Source organism: Penicillium solitum, assembly GCF_028829755.1.
Source record: "Penicillium solitum strain IBT 25940 chromosome Unknown utg000001l_segment0_segment0, whole genome shotgun sequence".
Lineage (NCBI taxonomy): Eukaryota > Fungi > Ascomycota > Eurotiomycetes > Eurotiales > Aspergillaceae > Penicillium > Penicillium solitum.
The window spans coordinates 5,747,002-5,772,364 of NW_027072121.1; the positions used below are offsets into that span (position 1 = coordinate 5,747,002).

General features: G+C 49.5%; 10 protein-coding genes across 10 annotated transcripts; 7 read left to right on the plus strand and 3 right to left on the minus strand.

Annotated features, from left to right (window-relative positions):
• Positions 1 to 51: 51 nt before the first annotated feature.
• N7455_002178 (cobalamin-independent methionine synthase II family protein) lies at positions 52 to 1,357 on the minus strand (the record flags this gene model as incomplete). Its single annotated transcript, XM_040951161.2, has 3 exons — positions 52 to 623; positions 674 to 1,090; positions 1,138 to 1,357. The coding sequence occupies 3 exons, from the start codon at positions 1,355 to 1,357 to the stop codon at positions 52 to 54; spliced, it is 1,209 nt and encodes a 402-aa protein (XP_040817790.2).
• Positions 1,358 to 2,249: 892 nt separating this feature from the next.
• N7455_002179 (F-box domain protein) lies at positions 2,250 to 3,344 on the plus strand (the record flags this gene model as incomplete). Its single annotated transcript, XM_040951073.2, has 1 exon — positions 2,250 to 3,344. The coding sequence occupies one exon, from the start codon at positions 2,250 to 2,252 to the stop codon at positions 3,342 to 3,344; it is 1,095 nt and encodes a 364-aa protein (XP_040818218.2).
• Positions 3,345 to 3,637: 293 nt separating this feature from the next.
• N7455_002180 (uncharacterized protein) lies at positions 3,638 to 4,706 on the plus strand (the record flags this gene model as incomplete). Its single annotated transcript, XM_040951733.2, has 2 exons — positions 3,638 to 3,895; positions 3,957 to 4,706. 2 exons carry the CDS (start codon positions 3,638 to 3,640, stop codon positions 4,704 to 4,706), a joined length of 1,008 nt encoding a protein of 335 aa, XP_040817579.2.
• Positions 4,707 to 5,002: 296 nt separating this feature from the next.
• N7455_002181 (putative PHD transcription factor) lies at positions 5,003 to 7,613 on the minus strand (the record flags this gene model as incomplete). The annotated part of the gene is made up of 2 exons (XM_040951680.2): positions 5,003 to 5,967; positions 6,023 to 7,613. The coding sequence occupies 2 exons, from the start codon at positions 7,611 to 7,613 to the stop codon at positions 5,003 to 5,005; spliced, it is 2,556 nt and encodes an 851-aa protein (XP_040818405.2).
• Positions 7,614 to 11,614: 4,001 nt separating this feature from the next.
• Positions 11,615 to 12,070, plus strand: N7455_002182 (uncharacterized protein; the record flags this gene model as incomplete). Its single annotated transcript, XM_065604236.1, has 1 exon — positions 11,615 to 12,070. One exon carries the CDS (start codon positions 11,615 to 11,617, stop codon positions 12,068 to 12,070), a length of 456 nt encoding a protein of 151 aa, XP_065462727.1.
• A 1,616-nt stretch (positions 12,071 to 13,686) lies between these two features.
• N7455_002183 (sigma-70 region 2 family protein) lies at positions 13,687 to 15,679 on the plus strand (the record flags this gene model as incomplete). The annotated part of the gene is made up of 2 exons (XM_040951196.2): positions 13,687 to 14,455; positions 14,514 to 15,679. 2 exons carry the CDS (start codon positions 13,687 to 13,689, stop codon positions 15,677 to 15,679), a joined length of 1,935 nt encoding a protein of 644 aa, XP_040817588.2.
• Positions 15,680 to 16,236: 557 nt separating this feature from the next.
• N7455_002184 (uncharacterized protein) lies at positions 16,237 to 16,422 on the plus strand (the record flags this gene model as incomplete). Its single annotated transcript, XM_065604237.1, has 1 exon — positions 16,237 to 16,422. The coding sequence occupies one exon, from the start codon at positions 16,237 to 16,239 to the stop codon at positions 16,420 to 16,422; it is 186 nt and encodes a 61-aa protein (XP_065462728.1).
• Positions 16,423 to 16,558: 136 nt separating this feature from the next.
• Positions 16,559 to 18,271, minus strand: N7455_002185 (uncharacterized protein; the record flags this gene model as incomplete). Its single annotated transcript, XM_040951007.2, has 1 exon — positions 16,559 to 18,271. One exon carries the CDS (start codon positions 18,269 to 18,271, stop codon positions 16,559 to 16,561), a length of 1,713 nt encoding a protein of 570 aa, XP_040817858.2.
• Positions 18,272 to 18,768: 497 nt separating this feature from the next.
• N7455_002186 (uncharacterized protein) lies at positions 18,769 to 19,941 on the plus strand (the record flags this gene model as incomplete). The annotated part of the gene is made up of 1 exon (XM_040951866.2): positions 18,769 to 19,941. One exon carries the CDS (start codon positions 18,769 to 18,771, stop codon positions 19,939 to 19,941), a length of 1,173 nt encoding a protein of 390 aa, XP_040818109.2.
• A 1,275-nt stretch (positions 19,942 to 21,216) lies between these two features.
• Positions 21,217 to 25,044, plus strand: N7455_002187 (non-ribosomal peptide synthetase; the record flags this gene model as incomplete). Its single annotated transcript, XM_040951442.2, has 1 exon — positions 21,217 to 25,044. The coding sequence occupies one exon, from the start codon at positions 21,217 to 21,219 to the stop codon at positions 25,042 to 25,044; it is 3,828 nt and encodes a 1,275-aa protein (XP_040818219.2).
• Between the last annotated feature and the right edge of the window lie 319 nt (positions 25,045 to 25,363).

Here is a 25,363-nt window from a genome sequence, read left to right on the forward strand (position 1 = left end):
ATATAAAAATGGAGAGAAAAGGAGTTTTATTGTTTTGCTTAAACAACAAGTTTAAGCCTGATTGGGCCAGATATCGTTGGCAATATCACGGACCAGCTGCAGTTTGTTGATCATGCCGTCCCAGTCGATAGCATTACCCTCACGATGAGAAGCAAAGCCACACTGTGGGCTAACGCCGACCTGGTTAAGCGCAGCATCAAGGGATATGTTGTTACCCTCAGCAATAAACTTAGCAGCATCAATGACCCGCTTCTTCATCTCCTCCTTATCCTCAAGCTTGGCGAACTTGCTAGTGACAACACCCAGAATGACGTTCTTGTGAGTGGGCAGGAACTTGAGAGGTTCGAAACCACCGGCACGGGGGGTGTCGTACTCGAGGTAGTAGGTGTGGACGTTCAACTCCTGGAAGAGCTTAATAGCAATACGGTCGTAGCCACCCTCGGAGAAGTGCCGGCTGCCGACAAAGTTACCGCGGCATAGGTGAACACCGACGTGCATATCAGCAGGCAGGTTTGTGAAGCAGTCATTGTACTGCTTGATATACTTCTCGAACATAGTATCGGCGGAGTACACGTTTAGAGGGTCCTCCTTGAAGCCAGTGAGGAACTTATCAGAGCAGAAGTCTGGGTGAAATGTTAGTATAGCCGATATTGACTGCATGGGTACATCTTACAAGCCAGGTTGGGGTCATCGAATTGGACGTTACGGCAGCCGGCGTCATACAGGATCTGAAGCTCTGCCTGGTAGGCCTTGGCGATGTCGCCGAAATAATCCTCGTCGTTGGTGTATACAGACTTGGGGTAAGCCTTGCCCTCACGGTAGCGCAGGTGGTACCAGTTAGGCGCGGCAAGAGTAATCTTCAGGTTTCCGACCTCGTTGGCAGGCACCTGGCTGGCGAGGTACTTGAACTGGTTGACGTAGGTGCTACCAACGTGCTTGATCTTGCCGGTACAGATGACGCTCTCGCCGGGCTTGTGGCCGGCCTCCAAAAATGCGGCGATATCGGGGGCATAGGGACGGAAGTCATCCACGTCGACATCGTTGACCTCCTCGAAGCCGTCTAAACCGGGGAAGAAAGTACCCCAGAACACTATATCTGTCAACATGACTCGCCCAATGGCTATCCGGATCTCTTACTGTGACGACGGTACTCGCCGTCGGAGAGAGCGGCATAGCCAAGCTTTTGCTGGGTCTCAACGATGGCATTGATCTCCTTGTCCTCGGAAGCGGTCAATTGTGACTCGGGGATCTTGCCAGCCTCGAAAGCAAGCTTGGTATCCAAAAGCTGATCTGGGCGCAGGAGAGAGCCCAAGTGCTCTGCGCGGAAAGGAGGACGCTGATGAAGTTGAGGAGCCATCATGAATAGATTACCTGCGAGAGATGATGAGTGTTGTTTCTATAAAGATGCGATAATATCTCACCTTACCGATCTAATAGGACAAATCAATGTGAGAAGAAAGAAAGGAAGTTTGGGAAACGGATAAATCGAAAGAGGGGCATGGCATTGTCATTGCCATCTGATCCGAGGCGCCGTCTAGGGCTACAACGAATCCAGCCGTGATAGGCATTGCCCCACAGCAAAACGCTGAGGCTCTCCACATTTTCGGGTGATTTGGCTGGCTTGGCCTGCGGGTTTCCTTTGGTTTGTAGTTGCCGTGCTGATCTGATCTCCCTGTTCTGGGCAGTTAGCTGATAGCAGTCGTTCATATAACAGGACATATTGAAGACCCTATATGGATGTAAGTTGGTATGATATGACAGTGCGGGGGATCATCGGCAATTGAATAGTAAAATAGTTCCCCATTATTCTACTCCGTACTCCGTAATATGGTTGTGTCTCCTCGGGCATGTCTCAAATCTATTAGAGTGCACGGACCATGAGGTTTCCCGCTTCTATACATTTTCTCTGTGGTCTCTCTGGTTAATTATATCTATTTGTCCTATCCTCCAATCCCTTTTTCTCATATTCTCTTCCAACGGGGCTCACAACTACAATCACTCTCGTTCTGTAAAAATCATTGAAAACACCATATGCTGAGTCACTGATTACAAAGAGTTCAGTGGAGCCAGTCCATCGATTGGAGTGGGGAAGCCCGGCACTTCACTTTCATTCCCTCAGCCGACGACTACTCCCATCCGGTCTACTAGTGCACTCTAGGTACTACTCCGTATACTGTCATCCTGGGCAGTTCTGGATATCCAATTGTCATAGTAATGTGGGGCGAAGCTCTCGACATGAGCAATTTGCCATGTCTGTGTCAGCCTCTCTGTCTCCTTTGGAACTCCTCCCCAATGAGCTCCTAGACCAGATTATCACCTACTTGACCACAGAGCCACCGTCATTTGGAAAACTACATAATACACCCAGTCTGGAACTCACACAATCTCCAACAAAGGACCTCAAACATCTTGAACTATGCTCACGGTGCCTATTTCAACTTGTGCGACCTCAACTGTTCACTCATGTCCGACTCAACCTCCATGATGAACCCGACTTCCACTCTTTTATGGTCAAGTCAGGTCTCAGTCAATATGTGACATCTGTCGTCGCAATCGTGGATGAAACCCCAGATCGTCAGGTCAACCCGTTATGGTGGCGCCGAGTCCTCCGCTATCTAGACCCCCGCCGTGTTCTAGTAATCGGGCCGCCGGTCTTCATTGGCAACACTCTAGGTAGCTCGATCAACGATGGACACCACTGGGCATTTGATATGCCCCTACAGGCCTTGCTTTTGGAACGAGAGTGCAAACCTCGTGACCCACTCCAACTACCTGACCTGGAGAATTGTACTAGTCTTCTAGCATCACGACCATGGACATCGATGACTTTTAACGAGTCATCTTCTCTGAAAGCGTACAACCACTACGAGTACTTCCTTTCATGTGTCCCATCGGTTCTTGTAGAATGGGGAACACGTGGGATACCCGGAACAAACCGTGAGCTTGAACGACCAATCAGCTTACCAGCTCTCTTACGCGGCCTCACATACTTTTCCTACACAGCTGTGTTTCCATTTTACAATCACTCGCAAATTGTAATGGATGCTGTTGTGAGGATGAATGGTCTGCAGCGCCTTGATGTACAGCTGGCACCCCCCCGGGATAATCATATTACCGAGCTTGAACAACGAGGGTCTATGGATCCTAACGATCCGTGGATGGAATTTACAACCTCGTACTCCCTGATTGGGTATACTGTGAATCTTCTGCCCTGTTTGCAAGAGTTCAGGTGCGGCGACCTGCATGTGGAGGCTATGCGGCAGGATCTGCTAGCCGTTTTGGACGATGCCATCGGGGATAAGGGCTGGGTGCATGATGGGCGTGGAGTGTGGAGGCGAGCTTGACCATTATTCCACAAAATATATCTTTAGCATATTCCAAGTTCTCTATTTACTTTCATCATAATACATGCAATTATTACTTCATGACCAAGAGCAACATTAAAATAATGTTTTAGATTGAACATTCAAGTTGTTGTAGAGTCGATCAGAGAGAAGCTCGCGGGTGAGGCTAGGCCAAATCGGGGGATATCCACTTCCGCTTTTGTCTCCACCATCAACCACTCGCTCTTCGTCCTTCTACTTACATCCTGATATCAGATCCATAGGAACTTGCAAAGCTTTGTATACACGGGGCCATGGCAATCGCACCGAATATTTACTCGGCAGAACCTGCATTTCCGGTCCTTGCTGATTCCCTACTCCGACGGTCAGAGTCAACAGAAAATGCAGCTCCTCCCTCAAATGAGACAGCTGCAAAAAATGACTGGAACCTCAAAAATGATTGGAAACAGGGTATCCAATCCTCCAAAGAAGCAGTATTCCGGTGCGGGGTTGTCCTCGGCTTCTCCAGGCTGCGAATGAGAAGCAATGAAAGCTACGAGTATATCGGACAGGTATGACGGACTCAACAGTTACGACTCGCTATAAATTGTCAAGAGACTAATACTACTATAGATTCCTCGATACATTCTCACAAACCAACTGCGGAGTATCCATCCATCGCCTGAACCGAGCGCATTCATTATCCACCCACGAAGTTTCGAGGCTTTTGCCCCAAGGACTCTACTCAATGAGCTGCAGTCTTCTTCCCATGATCAACCCGGTCTATCAAGGGATGATGCAATCCATAGACTTGACTCTGTGCAGTTACTTCCCGTACACAACTTCACCAATGCCGCACAGGCCATCGGCAAGGTCTCGGAAGTGCTGGACGAGACCCAAGAAAAGCGTGAGCAACAGAGAAAAACGACCGAGGCAAGCCCCTCCGCCGAAAATCCCATTATTCTCATCGTTGCGGGCCTTGATACCCTAACGGAAGGAGTAATTCGAGCCTCCAACCCGGCTCGAGGTGCAGCCGTTCTGACAGCTACACTCCGCACCTTGACGCATTTGTCTCGCGTGCACGCCTCTCACCTCTCGATCATTCTTGTCAATACTAACGGACTCGGGACCATGAATCCAGAGTGGGATAAAAGCCAACCCCATGGGGATAGTGCTGCGAGGCAGCCCCTAGAAGATGGCATCCACTCCGTCTTCCATTCGGATATCCCCTCCCTGTTCCCAACCTTGCTCATGAAGACACTAGACCAAGGCATCGATACCCATATGTTGCTTTCTGATTTGAGAGGAGCTCAGATAGTCGAAGTGATCAAAGATCGAGTTGGTATGAGTCTAGGCAAATGGGGAATATGGAACGAGCAATGAATGATGATACCATTTGCCATGATGTCGCTGTCAGGAAAAGACGACCTTGATCGATTTCGATGCAATTGTCCATACTCTTACAAAAAAATATTCTCAATGACAGATCCGCCCCTCGCAAAGCGCCGCTTTGTATGCAATTGGCCCAAAAAAACCGGCCACTACCATCCTGCTATATTAAAATCTGCAAAATACCAACTCCAGTCCATGAGCCTTTTATTTTGCCTCTCCACAATCAAGGGGGTATCAAGCTTTTGTTTGTGGAAACCGGCTGGCCATGGAAGAAATCCATTCGACATTCAAGCCTGATTATCCTTCTCGGCCCACCGTCTCATCACACCCCGCTCCACCACAGACCGAGCTTCCTCCTCACACTTGGCGAGGTCCTGCTCTGCCATTTCCTCCTCGAAGAGAATATCCTGCTGCTGCACTTTGACCCACTGCTTGTGTCTCTCGCACCGCTTCTTAGTGCAAACGCCACGCGTCCAGAATGTGATATCGTCGTCGCCGTCGCCATTCATCGCTGTGTCCCCGTCTGCATCGGTACCAGCCGAGGAACTCACAGCTAAAGCTTCAGCCGTTCCCTCTGCGAGAGCTTTCTTTCCAGCGTCGGAGAGTCGCCATTCATCGAATTCTTCGTCGGACCACGAGAGCCGCGAGTCAAAGCCACAGATATCTTTCCATCCGCCCTTCGGCTCGTGCTGCTTCAGTTTCTCGACTACGCCCTTGGCGCGTGGCTTGAGAAGCGAGACGAACGTCGTGCGTGCCGCAAGCATCTCTTTGCGATGGAGGAGCTCATCGCGCTGCGCGCGCAGCTTTTCGATCCTCGCAATCTCATCAGGCGAGTATTCCAGGCCGTTTTCGTGGACGTCAACTCCCAACCACCTGCCGCTCTGCGGCTTTGATTCGGCCTTAATCCCAGCTACAGCGGTTTCTTTCTGGTCTATCCGTGGTGGCGGGGAGAGGATGCGATCCCCGAGCTTTCGGAATTCTTGTGTAGATGCTACCCCCATGATGGCAGCTTTCAGGTCTCCAGCTGTAAGAATGCCACCCATGCTACCCAGGTCTTCAAAGAGGCCGTTCGCCTGACCGGCACGCTGCTTAAGCTGCTGAGTCTGTTGGCGCATGAATTCCCGGCCGTGATCATCGCAGCAGTATTTGCTCTGGGGCTTCGTCTTGGCCCGCGCGGGTTTCCGGCACTCGACCAAGCGGCACATCGGTTTCCATGTTGTGCATCCCTTTCCTTCACTTGCGCATTTTGGGCCTGGTGTTTAAAGTTAGTTTTGAATCGAATAGAGCCGTCACTCATGGACACTTACATATATACCGCTCGATCAGGTCCGCATCTCGAGGATCGATATTGACGCATCTCCCATGGTACCAGTCATCACAGTCGCCGTCACACCCGATCATCCACGTGTGGTTATCAGGTCGGCGGCAGATGCAGAAAATCGCGTTTTCATCAAAGCTATCGGAGTCGTCATCTTCCTGGGCAGCAGCTGGTTTGGGCCCTTTCTTCTTTTTCTTCTGTGGCTTTTTCTTCTCTTCGGGAGGCGGTGACCCTGCTATCGAGACGGAATTTTGCTTTTTGGCGGGTGTCTTGCTCGCGCGGGAAACTGGTGTGTTGGAACGCCGCCCATCAACGCTGTCTGCGTCCGGGTCATTCCCCTTGCGCTTCTTAGCGGCAGGTTTCTTCGCAGTTCCCTTCTTGCTAGTGTTTGTTGTGGGCTTTTTGTTTGCTAATTTGACGGAATTTGCTGGGGAGGACCGGTCGGACGATGAGGCTCTTGAGGTCAGCCCGTGCTTCAGGTTCGCCACTGTTTTGGACGTCGCGTAGTCAACCGTGCCATCAAGGCCTAGTGAATTTGTGTCCAAGTCATCGCTAGCTGGGAATTTGTCGAGGGTAGAGCTTGTTGGTTCGGTTTTGACTGACGGCAAGGGTGTATCTTGGTTTGCGACCAGCGGAATGCCCTTACTGGGGTCGTAGGCACCATCATAGAGGTCGGTCCACCTCACATTCTTCTCGGAACTGGCCACGCCATTTTGAGACGCAGGTTCAAGATCCCTGAAGAGTCGGTGGACCTTCTTAGCTCTGACGGTGCCAAAATATCCGCATTGTCGCCATCCAGTAATCCCCACCACCCGGTTATCCTGAACAATGATATTGCTCGGGGTGAAGTTGTTGTGTGTGAAAGATAGTTCCTCCTCCTTGCTTCTTTCTGTGAATAGGATATCTCGTTCGCGGGTCTCGACGGAGGGCGGGATTTGGGAATTGAGCTCACGGCATATATAGGACGGTTCGCTTTGGGGGGAATCGATTGTTCCGAGTCGTTGGAGGATCTGGCGACACTGATTCTTGAAAATCTCGATCTGCTCCACGTCAAGATACCTCCACGCAACTTCCAACGAGACACCCGCAATGCGGGACTCGATTGTCACGTTCCTCCCCTCAATCATCCCGCAAAAGTATAACACGGGCACTGCGACTCCAATCTCTCTGAGCGAGTCCTCTGCCTTCTGCGCGGCTGACAGTTCATTAGCATTCGCAGACGAGTAACTCTCAGCCGCCGCTCCATCGGCCGGTTCCTGGTCAACCCAAATAATTATACTCCCAGCCGCAAATGCCTCCCTCGGCCCTGAGGTATTGAGTGAGTGTTCCGGGGTACAGTATTGCTGTGCGACCTTCTCCCAGAACGAGTTCACGGCCGGGTCAGACCGATACCAGTTCATGAAGCGAGGGGTGAAATCGTCGACGCGGGGTGCGTAGCGGCCATACTGCGCGCTCTGGGAAAGAAATGGGTCATCGCTAGGAATGTGATCGGGGTTTGTTTCGTAGGGGTTGGTTGTGGACTTTGTGACCGCGGAGCCGTTCACGTGGTTTGCGCCGGCGGCCGCCTCCATCTCCGTCATAGCTGTCACGAGTGGAGTGGAGGGGTGTATTGCGCGCGGGTTCGAGAAAATAACTCCAGGCTAATTCCCGTTTGTCTTTGTGAGAAATGAAGCTTGTGTGGACTCCTATGAGGTTCAAATATGCGAGCGAAGATCGCGCGGGCAAAACTAAACCGATATAAGTTCCACCGAGACTGCCGGAGACATCATGTGGCTTGCATCGAGGGTGTAGGGTCTTGCAGATGGCTTTTCGGAATTTTTTGAGTTTGCGCGATCCCACTTCTGCAATTGGGAGAGTGCTCTCGGTGGTCTCGTGTTGACTGTTGAATTCTCAGGTTGAAGGGTTGGCGCGATCCCACTGCCGATCGAAGAGATGGGGGTCTGGTCCAATGTCTTCGCTGAGGGTGTTTGGTTGGTGGCTATGAGAAGGAAACAATCTGAAACCCTCCCTTGAACATACGGATTATTTGATTCCAGCTTTATTCAATGTCCAGTGCCTTGAGGTCTGGATTGAACATTATCGGAGTTGCGGACTGGGCGCGAAGGCGGTGAAAAGATCCCGGACACGCGACAGCGACTTCCTTGAACTTCACTCTACTTCACTTCACCCACTTCACTTCTACCCCTCCACGGATATTTCCCAGAGAGACTAATCAAATACGTTGACATTTGATACTCATTAACGTATTAAGCCAGAGATATCTACGCCCCGCAAAAAGATATCTTAGCGTCACCCCGACATTTCTAGTTACTGATATAGAGAAGACCTCGAGATCTCACAACGTTCACCCTCTTCATCTCGGACTACCTAGGTAGGAACGCGCAATGCTGACATCAGTGCTATATTTTCTTCATTTCCTTTCAGTTCCAAATGCTGGAGGGTCATTGGAATATCAATACCTTGCACCATATACCCATCACTCAACCCTTCCATTGTGTCCTCGGGAATGGTTCATTTATCCATGAGATGTTTACGTGTCGAATATGTGCCATTGATGTGCCTGGGTTTCACTCTATTCCATCCCCTCTGCAATGCTTGTAGATAAATATATAGCCATACATGCGGCTAGGTAGCTCCCGCTAGTCAGGTACGACCGCCTTCTCTCATATTATCCTGTACCACCACCGCCTATAGTCATGAGTTTCAGGTAAATCCCAATTACCCCAACTTCTTCCCGAGGGAAGACACCATGGTTGCTGCCAAGGTACAGACAATGTTGCTGGAGGCTTGAGTGACCGATGGTGCACGATGCGGTCCGTTCAACAAAAGTGTATTGCCTATTTTTCATATGCGCTAAAAGGTTTTTTTTTAAAAAAAAAACTCGTAGCTGGACTTAGCTGGACTTTGAAGGGGTATAGCAAGTCAGCAAGTCAAAAACTAAGGAGGTGTTTACGCTGGTGTTTAACTGCAGAGATCCCAGCAATGAATTGAAGCTTGAGCGGGGTGGCAATATGCTTTCATTGTGGTTACGTAGATGTTCACGCATATATAAAGTTGGAGACATATAATAGTGTAAACCCAGCCAAATACAAAGATTTAGAAGATGATATTAACCATCAGAGTCGAAATGACGAACAACCGAACCTTCTCGACGGGGGATGTGTTTAGGCTATCTCCAATTGCTTTCTTTGTGCCCAAGCCAAGTGTACGATTAGCATGTCACCGGGCTCTCTTCAATATGCAATATCATTCCAAATATAGATGGGGGCACAGGCCTGCCAAATCTAGGAGAAAGGGGATCAACTGCCCACCGTTTCAGATGATATATCCCCGCAAGGTAGGGTGGCGAGCAATGCCATGACACATATCTATATGACATATAGAAATATAACAGTAAGGACGATAACTGCGTTATCTTTATCACAGTATCACAATCAACCTACATAATGGCCTAGACATTCGCAATGGGCAGGCAGTTCATTCCAGACTGGGTTTCTTCCAGCGACGTGATTTAGGGATCAGCGATTAAAGATCCTTGGGTGGCGGGATATTGCAATCGACAACCATGTGGCGAGACGTTTCAAGTAAAAATAGAACCTAACAACTCCCGGATATAAGGCACAGGAGTCAAATGATCAGCCGGTGACATGCATATGAGTTTCAAGTGCCCTGGGGGATTAAGCCAATAGTTGGAGCGAAACTTATACACGGGTACATGAAAGAGGGTCTCAAAGGTACAAGAGCTTGCTGAGCTAGGAAGGTGTGGCAAAAGAAGTAAATGATCATCTTTCAGCAGGAGTTGCCGCGCCTGTGATAGCTTCATTGGAGATTGAGAATGTGCTTGTTTGTGGAACGGACCCATGCAAAGCGCACATACCTATGGACTAGGGACTGTAACTAGCTGACACGCTAAGGGGCGCGAACCACTTTCCCTGATGTACAGTATAGGCACGGAGTACTACATGCGAAGTGTGCACATGCAGGTATAGCTTAAATTAGAACTCAGGACAACCTAATCCCTACTTTATAGATGCCCAGCCCTATACGGAGTATGTGTTTGAGGTTTACTTACTTCCCTAAGTAGGCAAGACTTCTATTCTTCCGATACTTCCGTACATAAAGGAAATATTGTAATACAATTAAGTGGAAATCTACAGCCAACAGGAGCCAACCAACCCTCAAGGGGAGAAACGCCAGGCCGTTGGAAAAAGCCACTTCCAGGGTCCTCCCAGTATCCTTTTGATTAATTTGGTTTGATCGCTTTGATTAAATTGAGCTTGTTCGACTAACTTTCCTACCCCAAATGCAATATAAATTTACGCCGATAGTGGAATAGACGGGCTAACCTTGGCTCCGAATATCCTTGCAACCCCCTCTACCCCAGTATTTCCCCTGAATGCACGGGGCTTTGACTTACGTCTAATACCTTGAAGTGTTCTCCAATATGTACAAAGTATCTAGTATACGGAGGGGTTCCCTGTCTCTGCTTGTACATAAATCTCAAACGCTCGTCTGCCCAACAATTAGCTGTTTTAGGCCCCATGCACAGAATATTCGACCGGATATTCCGGCCAATACGTAGCGGGATAAAGGAAATTGAGGTAACCGACCTGCAGATGCCGGCTTGCTATTATGCTTGGGTGTTATAGTACCTCCACTACCGTTTGTAGGACACCACTCCACAATGGCACGGCACTCCATCAAGGTGATCATGGCCAAAAAGAGTATATGCTTCAGTCTTACTCCGTACAAAATTACAAAATACTACATACACATGTACCTTGTTTCAATTGTACTTCTATTTTGAAACCGGGTGGATCAAGTTTCAGAGTGATGGGGCTTTCTTTGCTTTATGGTCAGATCAAGGTGGTTTGCATTAAGATTTTCAGTAATCCTTGATGAGTAGTGGGGGGATCATATTTCTAGACACCTCCAACACCGGAAGTTAATCACGTCCCGCCCTAGGAAATTTGCACACATGCTCAAGCCGAGAACCTTGGATCGGGAGTAGCCGATAAGAAAATAGGAGAGACATCGGCTCTACCCGAAGACTTTAGTGCAGTCAATTTACCCACTTAAATTGCAAATGACCCTGTGGATATCACAATTGTGGGACTTTTAGTGGGAACACTGCACGGCCGATAGATAGAATCCATAACCGATGTACGAATGTAGACTAGCCTCATAGTACGGAGTACGAATGAAACGTGAATTACTACATTGATAGGTTGAAAGGAATGAAATGAATGAGGTTGGACACTCAAAGACTGTATTATATTCATGGTTGTAAAATAACAAAGAATAAGTAAAGCCTTTGACGAGTGTATATAGACTTGATTTATAAGGCTGTGAAAGACCTAGTCATTACGAAGCTTCATCAAAGACTAGAAAAGGCCATTGTATGGAGGAAACTGTCTCCGTATTCAACGTATAGAAGGCCTCAGTCCGCTCACGTTTCTCTCATAATCCACATAGAGCAATTTCGTTTACCATCAATCAGCCAATCGAGGAAATGAAAAAAAGAACAAAGAGAAAAAGTAAAAAAATCATCACCCTTCTCTACTCCGTACTACCGAACAGAATGACTTCCGATTCTAGACTCCAAGCCAGTGTGTTCATGAATGGTAGGGGTCGAATTGCAGATCCGCACGACGATATGCCCGATTATTGCTGGGTTACAGCGCATTTGCCCGAGAGTATGTCGTGTGATGGGCAAAGCGACGAGGAGATCATGAACCTTGTACTATGCAAGATACAGATTGGGAATGTCATCATTGGTGATAGTGCCCTGCATAGCTTAGGATGCTATTGCCTTTCATTGCCGGTTAAAGTTGCACCCGGGGAAAACACCGGCGAAGTTTTGTCTTATGCTGAAACTCTCGCGGAATGGTGGCTCAAGCAAATCCGCCTGGGTAGGGTCTGTCTTGACCAGTACAGTATTTTTGAAGCCACATGGCGTTCCCTAGAGCACACTAACAACCCAGAGGATGTACCTCATGGGTGGGGCCAGTCTCGAGAACCCAGCAATGCGTTGTAGATTACCTCTCATGGAAAGGTATTGGCGCATGTCCGGCACAGAATAGCGAATAATTTCTTTTTCTGAGGAACGGATATCCCGGAGTATAGCGAATATTTGCCGGTGATCGACTAACGAGATACCTAAGAGGGCATGTGGCAAGCGTAAAAGCCACCGTGGGGGCGGAGAATTGGGGATAGTCTCATAGTTTAAATTTCCAAAATTTCAGGGTGCATGTTGTAATATGATATCCAGAGCTTAGAGTTTGAATTTGATAGTCTATCTAGCCCTCGGAGTACTCCGTAACTATAACGTTTATACTCCACTGAAGTAGTCGGTCAATAGACGAGCGTTGTGGATTTATTCACTATGGAAAGAATCTTGGAGTCTTGGAGTATGTATGCTAAGGAAGTTTTAATTGCTATTACATCATCAAGAATAGCATATCGTCAGTCTCTAGCGCAATTAAGCGACGTGTAATGCAATATAGACGAGATGATCAACAAATTTAGATAATAATAGTTCAGATATAGCTAGCTCACCGTTGAAGTCGTGAAACCTCCCGGACTTCCCCCCCCCTGCAGAGATCTCCCTTTCAGCCCCCACTAAGAAAAAAAAAACCAATTTGAACTTCTAGTCAACCGGGTACTCTGTATCCATTGATGTGCATGACCCCTTGCAGGATTTCCTGCAACGAATGAATGCCAGCTAGGAAAATCAGGCAATGCTTCGATTTGACCGCCAAGACACTAACAGACGGAGCTCCCTCGAGGCCCTAAGAAAAATATTGACACGTGTGGTTCTCTCCACATTTTGTAGTCCTCTTCCAGAATTCATCATGTAGATATGAAATGCTTCAAGTTATGCAACAGCTGTCATGATGGTCTAAGCTAGGGAACTACATGATTATCCTTCTCAATCTGTAACTCACGGGCAACTCACGGGCAATTGGCCGCAGGACCGGGTAGAATGCCGGGTGCACACCCGGGCACACAGAATTGATGATTCGATGTAACGTAGTGGAGACTATTTACTTGCTCTAAAATATGGACTTGATAGATCAAGCCTAACCTAATATGGAGGAGACAACATGAGAATTTAGTTTTGTCACGGTCCTTTCAGGGGATGATCTTATCGACCCTAAAGCCCTAGATGGGGTCCTCAATTCTACTACATAGTATTTTGTATATACCGACGCGTTTGGCCCCCAAACTATCCAGAAGTGTATTGTTCATACGCAGCTATTCGTCCCCTGACTCAATGCCCCGTTGAATCCCCACACGTGTTAACCAGCATGCTGGAAGATCGCTATTCCAGTCTAGTCTAGTTCGTCAAAAGGCGATGAGTGGAGAACGCACATCCCAACTAATGCTCTGGCTCTAGTTATCTCCATCGTGCAGTTACTATAATCCTTTTTACGTTAGTTCGTGATTTGAAAAGGGTTGCCCCATTGCTAGTTTGGTGTTCTATTCTTGGATCTTTTTTCCTTTTAAGGGCCGATGTTGGACTCGCCCCGTCGATTATATCCATCAAAATTCTCCATACTGTCCTTCCTTTACCCCACAAGGAGACGAACAGCTCCTGTGGCTTAACTACACATATCTGTTTCTCCTGTCCTTACATAGGCTATCAGAAAGATGTCAACCTCTCTTGACCAGACCGCTAGCAATGCGCCGGACGCATCCATTGTGCGGTGGCAATTCATCGACTCTTCGAACAACAGTCGAACCAACCTAACCCAAGTGAAGCGCCATGTTATGCAAGAATATATGCGCCAGAAGAAAGGTGGTGCTCGCCAAAGTGAAAGCGAGGAGGAGGCACCACGACCAAAACGTGGGAGGCCCAAGAAGACTCGGGGTGCGCAACGGAGATCCGACAAGAAAGCGAAATCAGATGGTGACAACAATAACAACGAACCCCGAGCAAGGAGATCAACCAGAAAGCAATCTAAACGCAAAGAAGATCTCAACCTCGAAGTCAACTGCGATGTGTTTGTTTCGAATCCTATCTCGTCGGACCCTCAGTTGATCGAATCCAATGATGTGCCCTCGTTTCCCCCTTTCCGACCATCTTCTGCCGAATCTCAAGATGTTCCCCTTCCATTAGATGGCTTTGTCGATGTACATCCACAGAGTTCTCCGAGTCATGATTTATATTTTAACAATTTCTCATGGCCATCACCCTCCACAATCCCATACCACTTCATGCCATCACCAACTACTATGATCAGCGATGCACGAATCGACACATTCAGCACACTTCCTCTTCCTATAGAGTTGGGTCGAGATGGACACAGGATATTCGACCCCTATGTGAACGATATTCCAGCTTCCTATGGACCCCATTACCGGTCTCCCATGGCCCACAACGGTTATACATCGGCTTTTGTGGCTGAGACAATGAAAGGTACCATCGCATTCCAAATCATCATTCGCATACATGCAGCTAACACTTCGTAATGAAGCCGACACTCAAAGTACTCTTCTTCACAGAGATCGAGCTGTCTCCGTGCTCCGGGAGCACCGCGCCGACAACCCCCACGACATCTCCGACGTTGCAATCATTTCCTGTCTGAGTGCCGCAGCCTTAGAGGACTGCGATCCCCGACCAGGCCACAAGGAAATAAGCTGGGTACATATGCGAGCTGCACGGGAGATGATACGAGCGCGTGGTGGTCCCGCTGCATTTGCAAACACTCGCATCGGCATGATGATCAACTGGCAAAACTACATCTTGCCGGGATATGAGACTCACGGGCCCAGCTTCTTCTACGACTACGACCAACATGCCTCAGTTTCATCTACATCTCTAACAACACTTCCACACTCCATCCCAAACCCGCACTCAATGCCATCTCCCCCATACTCTACCTCCTCGGCGTTCTCAGAGGTCTCGCCCAGCCCCGAACCTCGAACAATGCTCCCACCACACACAGAAGCGATCCCAGTAGACGAGATCAAATTCCAATGCGAAGAATTCTTCGACTTTCTCCGGCGCTGTGAACAACTCGCCCTATACCAACGCGATAACCCACAATCATCATACATAACCCGACACACGGCAGTTCAAGAAACATCCATCCTGCACAAAATTCTCGCGGCGCCCCCGGGCGCCCGATTCACAAGATCAGACGACAGAAAACAAATGGTCGCCCGCTTAACAGCGTTGATGACACTCAATGCCGCGATGTGGGATTACCGCAACACCCCAGCACGCGCAGCAATCTTCCTCGACACACTAGAGAAATCCATGGTCGACAGCGAAGTCGGAATAAATGGCTCCGTCGAGGCTAGGCTCCAAACTCTGCTTGAATGCAGCGACGGCACTCTTGATGGCTGGCCCACTAGTGCTGATGGCTTCACTTCTGCCGCTCCGGTAGAGGAGCTCCCAGACTTCTCTCAGTACTTTCCGACTGCTACTTCGCCCTCTGCACGCCCGTGGTTTGCGGACCGCATGCTGAAAGTTGCTAATCGGTTAAGTTCTTTGTCGTGGTTCCGTGTTAATGAGTTTTTGTTCTCGTGTTTGACACTCCAAGTGCAGGAGCCATCTACGGCTCTCTGGGAAGCGGATCTTCGTCGGGAGATTCTCGATGCGCCGACTACTTATATTATGCGCCCATTCACTGAGTAATGTATAGCAGTGGCCTGGACCAGATGTCATGTATTTGTTCTTATGTTTTGATGTTTATGTTTTTATGTTTTTACCCTCCAGTACCACTCCTTCGGAGCCTCTTGTATATACCCTCGTTATCGCTTATAACATATTATGGATTTTTGATGAACTTGGATAACTTTCAACAAGATGCAACAACTGCCCCTTCATGATTGCCTGGCGACTGATAAGCTCCATACAGCACTTCTCAGAGGCAGCGGAACTTGAACAACACTGCCATGCAATTTGCGGCACGTGGGCATTGTTGTTGAACACCCGTGGGTTATCAATCTGCTCTCATTTCCACTGCCACCTCTCGTATTTAAACACCCTACACCACGCAACCCTTCCTTTCTTCTTCATCCATCATAACCAAACGAGACCTCAACCATCGTCTCACATCGTCCTCACTATTCTTACTACTCAGAATCACATTACTGAGAAAACAAAGAACTGACTAAACGCAAGAGGGCCGACTCCCTTGAGGCCACCGAGAAGCCCAAAGGCCCGGTACCAAGGCGTGGCACAAAGAAGTCATGCCAAATCAGATCAAATCAGACCTGCCCTACGACGCGGTGGATCAAGAGAATCACGAAGCCACCATGGCAACACACCTCGACGAGACCAACAAGCACCACGACGAACAACACAATGAGCAGCACATCAAGCTCAAACCGACTTCTGAGCTATTCACAAATGGTGCACAGTGCATGGGTAGATAGAGATTAATTAAAATCACTTCATGAATGTAACGACCTTTTAATTCAAACACAATCACAATATATAATAAAACATCAAAGTTAAGACAAAATACCAGAACAAATATAACCTTCATATCTACATCTCCCCACCAAACCCCTAGATACAGATCGCTAGCAGAATAACCATCATAGAGCCCACAATCTGCATCATCGACGACCGAGTAACCCCAGATGCAGCCCCGGTGTACACCGGACTCACTGCACCTGTCGCAGTGGAAACAGTAGCTGTAGCCATTCCACTAGAGTGGCTGCTGGGGAGCCACGAATGAGTCGACGAAGCAGAGAAAGGACCACTAGCTCCAAATCCGGAGCCCCGATGTGGGGTGTCAATAGAGGGAGCCGCAGTGGGTTTAGCGGCATTGGTCTGGGTCACCACGATAGTGTTGATATACCCGGTACAGGTATCATCATCGGAGCAAGATTCAACAACAATGGTGGTAGTTTGGACTAAGCCTGTACCTGAATCTGAGCCTGATCCTGCACTCTCAGAGCCAGATTGAGATCCGAGAGAAACACTGGTAGCTTGAGGGTTTGCAACAATCACGGGGACAGTGTCTTTTTCGACGCCTTCGGCTGGGACGGATGTGTGGACCGGGTAGACAGGGAAGACAGTCGTTGCGACAGCGAATGTTTCAGTTGTTGCGTAAGAGGTCTTTGATCTCAGCGGGCAATCAGTCACAGATTCAGGGCATGCAAAGACGATGGCGGTGCGGGTAGCGAAGATAGTGGATGTGGTCAACTTGGAAGCGCCATTCTCACCACCTCCAATTGCTTCGGTGGCAGAAGGAGGTGTAGTATTCTTAGTAGGCACGGCGCCGTTGACGCCAGTAGCATCTGCCACAGGACAAACTGTTGTGGAGACAATTAGGGTTTCAGTGGTCAAGTATGTGGTCTTAGATCTCAGGGGACAATTGGTCACTGAAGATGGGCATGCGGTGATGGTGGCAGTGCGAGTGCTGTAGACGGTGGAGATTGTGAAGTCTGAGCCACCGTTTCCATGGCTATAATCACCAGCACCTCCAGTGGCGGGAAGAGAGGCAGCTGCTGTCTCAGTGGGGCCAGCAGTCTCGGTGACAGGGCAGATTGTGGTGGATACCAGAATTGTCTCTGTGGTCACAAATGTGGTCTTTGAGCTTGCGGGGCAGTTGGGGACTGTAGTAGGGCATGCAGTGATAGTAGCCGTGCGAGTAGAAAAGACCATTGATGTGGTCAACTCCAATGTAGAGGAACCAGAGACCACACCGGACTGAAGTGCTCCGGATTGGGCCGATGTAGGGATAGATGCGGCAAGTGTTGTGCTATCATCAGAGGCAGACGCCGAGATGCTAACCTGTGAGGTGGATGATCCGAGTCCAGTGGTTACTCCTGGAGAACCACTCAATTGCGAAGGTCCAGTTGAAATAGAGCCTGGTGCAGATACAACAATAGATGGGTTGGTAACAGGAGTAGAAACAGGCGCCGAAGGGGTCTGAATAGCCACAGATGACGAGTGAGGTCTAGGTGTATGGCTCCAATGCGGCCGAGGCGAGTGACTAGGAACTACACTCAGAAGAGGAGTTGAAGTGGGGATCACACTAGAGGCGAGCACTGCCGACGAAGAGCGAACAGGACAAGGTTTGCGACTAGGCAGAGGCCTAGAAACATAAGACCAATGGTGATGGTGGTGGTGCTTATGATGATGCTGGTTATGGTGTGTCGCCACAGCAGTAGGAGTGGGAGTCACAGTTGGCTCAGCAATCAGTGTCGTAGCGAGACTGGTTTGCAGCAATAATGCGGCTACAATCCATCCTCGAACAAGAAAAGAACCCATCTTGACCGTAATCGAAAGGATTGAACGATTGACAGTAAGATGATCAGAAAGAAGCGAAAAAGAATGACTAATCCAACAAACAGAAAAGAATGACGGATAGTTGGACTGGGAATGCAAAAAGAGTGTAATAGTTCAAAGTTCAAAATGAAGCCATCGCGAGGAAATGTGCCTCGTATATACATTGTCGCTTAGGGTTTCCGCACTCGCAACTCGGAGATGTCGGCAATAACAAAGCCAGAACGTAAGTTAGAACACACGCTAACGTGGGCAAAATGCTCCAGTTCCTTGTTTTCCCCCTAGATGTGAGATAAACTATTGACGCCATTGACGCCTCTGCTCGCTTGTTAGTGCTTCATCTAAGGTTTGTACATCGATGAGGTGAAAATAGCCGGCCGAGACTCCCACCCAACACAAAAGGGAGAACTATTTAGTGCGAGGAGGTTCCAACCAATCCCAATTCTCTGGATCGATCAAAAAACATCTTGTGAAATATAAAAATGTCAATCCGTCGTTTTGCCCTCGCCGCAGCCCTTGTGCTCAGCCAGGTTTCAGCCAGCACGCCTGTGGCCAGCTCTCCACCAGCCAGTAGTCAAGCTCAGGTGGCCACGGAAACTTGCCGAACGGAGTTAGGACATAGCTCGGTGAAGTCGGTACCTACCACAACCATCACTCGTACCATTCATCAGCGTACCCCAGTCGTTATCCTCACAACAACTCTGGAAACTGTCACGGTCACTCCTGCTGTGTCGACCGGGATAGTGACGGACTATGAAACCACTGTCATCACCTCTACGGCTGATGCAGTCACTGACACATTCTCAACAACCTCAACTGAGTTTGATACTGCGACATTGACTCTAACTCCTGCTCCTATCACCACAACCGTCGCTGAGGTCATCTCGACTATCTCGACCAGCACTTCCACCATTGCCACCTCTGCAGGCTTTACTCCCATTGCAGACACTCTGCCTCCCAGTGTTACTGCTAAGCGCTCATTGGAAGAACAGGACGATTGTTCTCCTTGGGTGGATGATTACAAGTATCCCCAAGCGGTCGTCTGCCATGAGAAGAACATCATCAAGACTACAACTGTCTCCACTGTCACCGGATTACCCATCACTGTCATCGTTGCGACTCCTACAACCACAGTGACAGTCACCGCCACTATCACCAGCAGCTCAGTGGTTCTTCCCTCAGATGTTTCCACCACACTGAGCTTCAGCACCACCTCAACCGTCACCGAGACAACAGTTGCTCCTGGTGAAACCAGCACTGTTACTTCCACTAGCACTGTTCAAGCAGGTACCACCACTACATCCTTCTACGCAGCCTGTGCCACGAACAACATCGCTGGCAGTCCTCTCTCTTCGGACTTCGGCTCGGCTGCAGGCAAATACATCTACTCGCTTGAGTTCAGCAAAGTTGCCGGCGCCCAGTTGACGGTTGGTAACACCGCCTCCGCATACGAATGCTGTGCTAGCTGCATGGGCAGTTCTACCTGTGCCATGTCATACTATTACTCGTCTGGCTCCATCAAATACTGCTATTTAATGGCCACCACGTCTTGCTCGTTTACTTACAACTATGGCACGGCTTATCTTCAGGGCAGCGAGTCTGGTGCGCAAGTCTCTAATGGAAACTGCGGGCATGTGATTGGTTCATATAGTTAGATATGTATAGATAGATGTGTAGTCTGGTGTGGATTGCTGTATAGATGATGTAGCATCAGAATTCATATGATGTTTATACTGCATTAATATTGCAACCCTTTTTGATATGCGGCTAGACTTCTCTATGGATACCCAGCCTAGGTGGTCAAAAGATCATCGCTTATGTATGGATCTCGCAGGATTGGTTCCAGGTAGGTAAGCCCTGGAGATCACGGGAAGTTCCGTGTGACTATTCCCAGGTAGGCATGTGGCACGTGCCCAGGTGGGTATTGTATGTGGTTTGATACATATTAACCTTTATGTGTTGGCGACAGTAAAGAATGTGAACTATGATTGTAAATGAGTCTGGGTGGTTTTTCAATCAACGGTTCCGCTGATGGATTTTGTCGAGAGCATGAGTGATACGTCCGACAACGGCGTGCAGGGGTTCTTATTTTGTGCCTGAAAAGGAGGCCTGTGAGATATTTTGCCGGGTTTGCCGCATATCCCAGAGGGTGATCAGGGCAAATCTGTCCACGGGGTGCATTGGAATACATCTCAAATGGCCGGAGAAGGACTAGCCCTGGCGGGATCTGCTTAAAAGGGGTCCGTGCATTTGATGCCTGAATCTGCAGGTGAATATCACACCTTTTAGTTAACTATGGGTGTCCTATCGGCGGTAACCGTGGAAATTTGGTTTGGGGGCCAAAGTTAAAAAATGAATTTTCTAAAATTGCCGCACATTGCGCATTATGACGCCTCCTGCCCAGGCACTTGGACAGGAGAACCAAAGTGTTGGGAAAACAGGGCCCTTTCACATGCAAATCTTAAAAGTGGAGCCCTTGGATTTCATGTGATTTTATTAGTATTTGTTGAGGGTAGAAGAGGGTATGAGGTAGCTTAAATGAATAAGTATAGAGAGACGAAGAAAACAGAGTAAACAAAATAAAGAAAATATCTCAATTGATCGAAATAGAAGTAACAAAAGATCATCAATGCCCAAGACGGACAAAATCCGGAGAATACGATAAGGAAGCCCGTTCCCGGAGAACCCCACGCGAACACGGTGTACAGTGCCCTGGAACGTGAATGGATTCCATTGGCACCTCTCGAAGCTTTTAGAACTTTAGTCTCTCAACAAAATTTCGTATTTCTTCGTCCTTCTCTCTTCCATTAAACATCGAGATTTCAATTGACCACAACTTTACACAATCATCCCTTTTTTTTTCACCTTATTTAGTGAACTTTGGCAGCGTTTGACTTGTATAGCGTGATCCTTCCCTCCTTACCGAAACAATGGCCGTCCTCGACATTACCAAGGATTTGCCCACACTCTTTAAGCGACAGGTGCAGGCAACCCCAGATGCTATCGCCCTGGAAGATGAGACCACGACATATACATATACCCAACTGGATCAAGAAGTTGAGGCTCTTGCCAGTCGTCTACGGACCTATGGAGTGAGCCGTGACACCCTCGTGGGTGTGCTCCTACCTCGCAGCGCACATTACGTGATTGCCTGTCTAGCAGCGCTCCGTGCGGGTGGTGCCTTCCTTGTTCTCGAATTGGCTTACCCCGCGGACCTCTTGGCGGATGTCATCGAAGACGCTAGTCCCGCCGTGATTATCACTCACAAGTCCGAGGCCGACAAAATCAAAGCCCCCGTCCCGGTAATTGCTTTGGATGGACCCGTGGCCGAAATCAACGGAGACGCCAAGGAACCTTCTCCGTTGCCGGCAGATGACGATTTGGATCGCTTGGCGTTTGTGTCTTATTCGTCAGGAACGACAGGCAAACCCAAGGGAATCGCCAATCCACACCGCGCCCCGGTACTATCATACGATTTGAGATTTGCAGTGCAGGATGTACAACCAGGGGATCGGGTGGCCTGCAATGTCTTCTTCATCTGGGAGATGTTGCGGCCGCTACTGCGTGGAGCCACGGTGGTGATCGTGCCCGACGAAACGAGCTATGACCCCGCGGCTCTGGTTGATCTGCTCGCGGCTAAGAAGGTCACGGAAACCCTCATGACCCCCACTCTTCTGGCTACCGTTCTTTCGCGTTATCCCCGGTTCGGTACTCGTGTCCCTGATTTGCGCATCATTTGGCTGAACGGTGAGGTTGTGACAACCGATCTTGCCCGCAAGGCCATCAAAATTCTTCCCAATGCCCGCTTGCTCAACTGCTACAGTGCGTGTGAAACGCATGAGATCGCCTGCGGAGATATCCGTGATGTGGTCGATGACGACTCCATTTACTGCCCGGTCGGCCCATCGATTGTTCCTTCACATACCTACGTTTTAAACGAGGATGGAAAGGAGGTAGAGACAGGGACATCGGGAGAACTCTTCATTGGTGGTCCTCTGTTGGCACGGGAGTACATTAACCTTCCCGAAACCACCGCCAAGGCGTTCATTCCGGATACCTTTGATTCTACACCCGGTGCTCGTATGTACAGGACCGGCGATCTCGCCCGCAAGCTGCCTTCCGGGTCCCTCGAAATCACCGGCCGCGTTGGCGCCATGATCAAGCTGCGCGGATATTCAGTTGTGCCGGCAAAGGTGGAAAATGACATCTGCCAGTACTTGGCTGTCAACCAGTGTGTTGTCACTGCGTACGGCGATGGACTGGACCGACAACTGGTCGCATATGTTGTCCCCGACGAGGCTTCCTCCGATCGCCCTTCGGTCGTGATCAACGAGTCCGGCCACTCCCCCAGCGCGCGTCGTGCCCTCGAGAACCATCTTGCCCAATACATGATCCCAGCTCTTTGGGTTGCACTGGACCAATTGCCTACTAACGAGGTCTCCGGCAAGGTTGATATGAAAAACCTGCCTTCGCCTCGTAGCTCCAGCCCTAATGGCAGCGAGCAAAGCGCAGGGAAGGACCCGATTGGTCTCAATGACATTTCGGCAATCTGGGAGGCTGTTCTGAAAGTCTCGAAGAACCTGATCAAGGCGGAAGATAATTTCTTCGATCTGGGCGGTCATTCTTTGTCTCTGGCAGATCTGTCATCTAAGCTTTCCAGACGTTTCGGCTTCCGTGTTCCTATTCATCGTCTCGCAGAGAACACTACTCTTTCTGGCCACTTGGAGACTGTGCGTGCTGTCAGAGATGGCCATACCGAGGAAGTACAAGCAAATCTGCCGGCGGTCTTGCTTTCCGATGCCACACTGGATGAGGACATTAAGCCCACAAATACTGCGATCACTTCAATCGCCAAAGCTGACACAGTGCTTTTGACTGGTGTGACTGGTTTCCTGGGCGCTTTCCTACTGAATGATTTGATTGAGAACACCTCGGCTAAAATCATCTGTCTGGTGCGTTTCAGCGACCCCGAGCAGGATGATCAAGCCGGGGGTGTGGCCCGAATCCGCAGGAACCTCCTAGACATGGGACTCTGGCGCGATTCTATTCTGGACCGTCTCGAAATCCTACCAGGAAACCTTTCTCGGCCTCGTCTGGGTCTGGGTCCGGATGAGTTTGAGAGCATCGCAGCTCGTGTTCAAGTGATTGTGCATGCTGCAGCCACCGTCAACCTTGTTTACCCCTATGCTGCGCTTCGGGGAGCAAACGTTGGTGGAACCAGAGAGATTCTTCGTTTGGCCGCCAAGGGTGGTGCGACCGTGCAGTATATCTCTACCAATGGTGTTTTGCCACCATCAGGTGAGAAGGGCTGGCCCGAAACTACCATACTCGATGTCGAAGATGTCCCCAAAAAGCTACTCGATGGCTATGGTCAGACAAAGTGGGTTGCAGAGCAGCTCGTTCTCAAGGCTGGTGAGCGTGGATTACCAGTCAAGATTCACCGGTGTGGTACCATCAGTGGTCACAGTGAGACAGGCTCCGCCAATGCGTGGGATTTGCTCACTGCATTGATCGTGGAATCCATCCAGCTTGGATACGCCCCAGACGTGGAAGGATGGCGTGCCGAGATGACCCCTGTGAACTTTGTCAGCAAATCTATTGTCCATCTTGCTACTCAGACCCAGGCAGATCAAACTGTGTTCCATCTCGGAGATCCCACCCCGGTCGATACTCGATCAGTCTTTGAAGACCTCAAAGAGCTTGGTTATGAGACACAGCCTCTCCCATGGGATGAGTGGGTGGCCCTGTGGTTCGAGAAGAGAGGCTCAGCCAAGGGTGGCGATGGTTCGTTTACCGTCGACATTCTTCGCAGTGGCATGCCGACTGTTGAGTTCCTCCGAGACATCGTCGTCCTTGATAACGCTTTGACTAGGCCTTTCCGGGCCGTTGTCGAGCGTCCCAAGGTGGACAGCCTGTTGCTGGAGACCTACACTCGGCATTGGTTTGCTCGAGGATGGCTACCCCGGGCCCCATCTCGTCAGAATGCCCTCAACCGATCTACCGCGGTTTCAGTGAAGGGGCCACTCAGTGGCCAAGTCGCTGTGGTGACTGGTGCTTCTTCGGGCATTGGTGCGGCGGTAGCAGCCGCCCTAGCTAAGAAGGGATGTGCTGTAGCACTTGGCGCCCGACGCTTGGATGCTCTCGAGAGCACCAAGCGCAAGGTCGAAGCCCACGGCGTGAAGTGTATCCTCCGATCAACCGACGTCACAAGCAAGACTCAGGTGGAGGCTCTCGTCCAAGCAGCAAGTGAGGAGCTCGGTCCAGTCGACATCTTGGTTGCATGCGCTGGTGTCATGTACTTCACCATGATGGCAAACACACAGATGGACGAGTGGGAGCGCACAGTCGACGTCAACTGCAAGGGTCTCTTGCACGCTCTTTCTTCGACAGTTCCCGGCATGCTCTCGCGAGGCCGCGGCCATGTTGTCGCTATCTCCTCCGACGCTGGACGTAAGGTCTTCCCTGGTCTGGGTGTGTACTCGGCCAGCAAGTTCTTCGTTGAGGCCACCCTCCAAGCTCTCCGCCTCGAGACTGCAGGCGCTGGCTTGCGCGTGACGAGTATTCAGCCCGGTAACACTTCTACAGACCTGCTGGGCATGTCGACGGATGCCGAAGCCGTTAAGAAATTCGGAGAGCCATCCGGAGCGAAGATCCTCGATCCTTCCGATGTTGCTAACTCCATTGTTTATGCCCTGACCCAGCCTGAACATGTCTCTGTCAACGAGATTCTTGTTGAGCCTCGTGATGAGCCGATTTAAGCGATATCGGCCATTTCCCACATGTTTTATCGGAGTTTTGTATGATTTGCTGTGAAATATTTTGTTACTCGCTAGTTGTGATCTAGGGGTTTTGCTTTGATTCACACAAAAATAGACGGCCACATAGAGGTAGAAAGGACATATTGTATAAAGTATTGAATACTTGATTTCCACACGCGCTTTGCCCATGCAACTCAAAACCCATATGCTCTCATTCCACATCCTGGGCCGCGAGAAACTGCAACAACCAGGGCACATCATCAACTTCCGCATCCAAAGCAGCCGGTGGCCCCGGTCGTTCATAGAAAGCGCCTTCAAA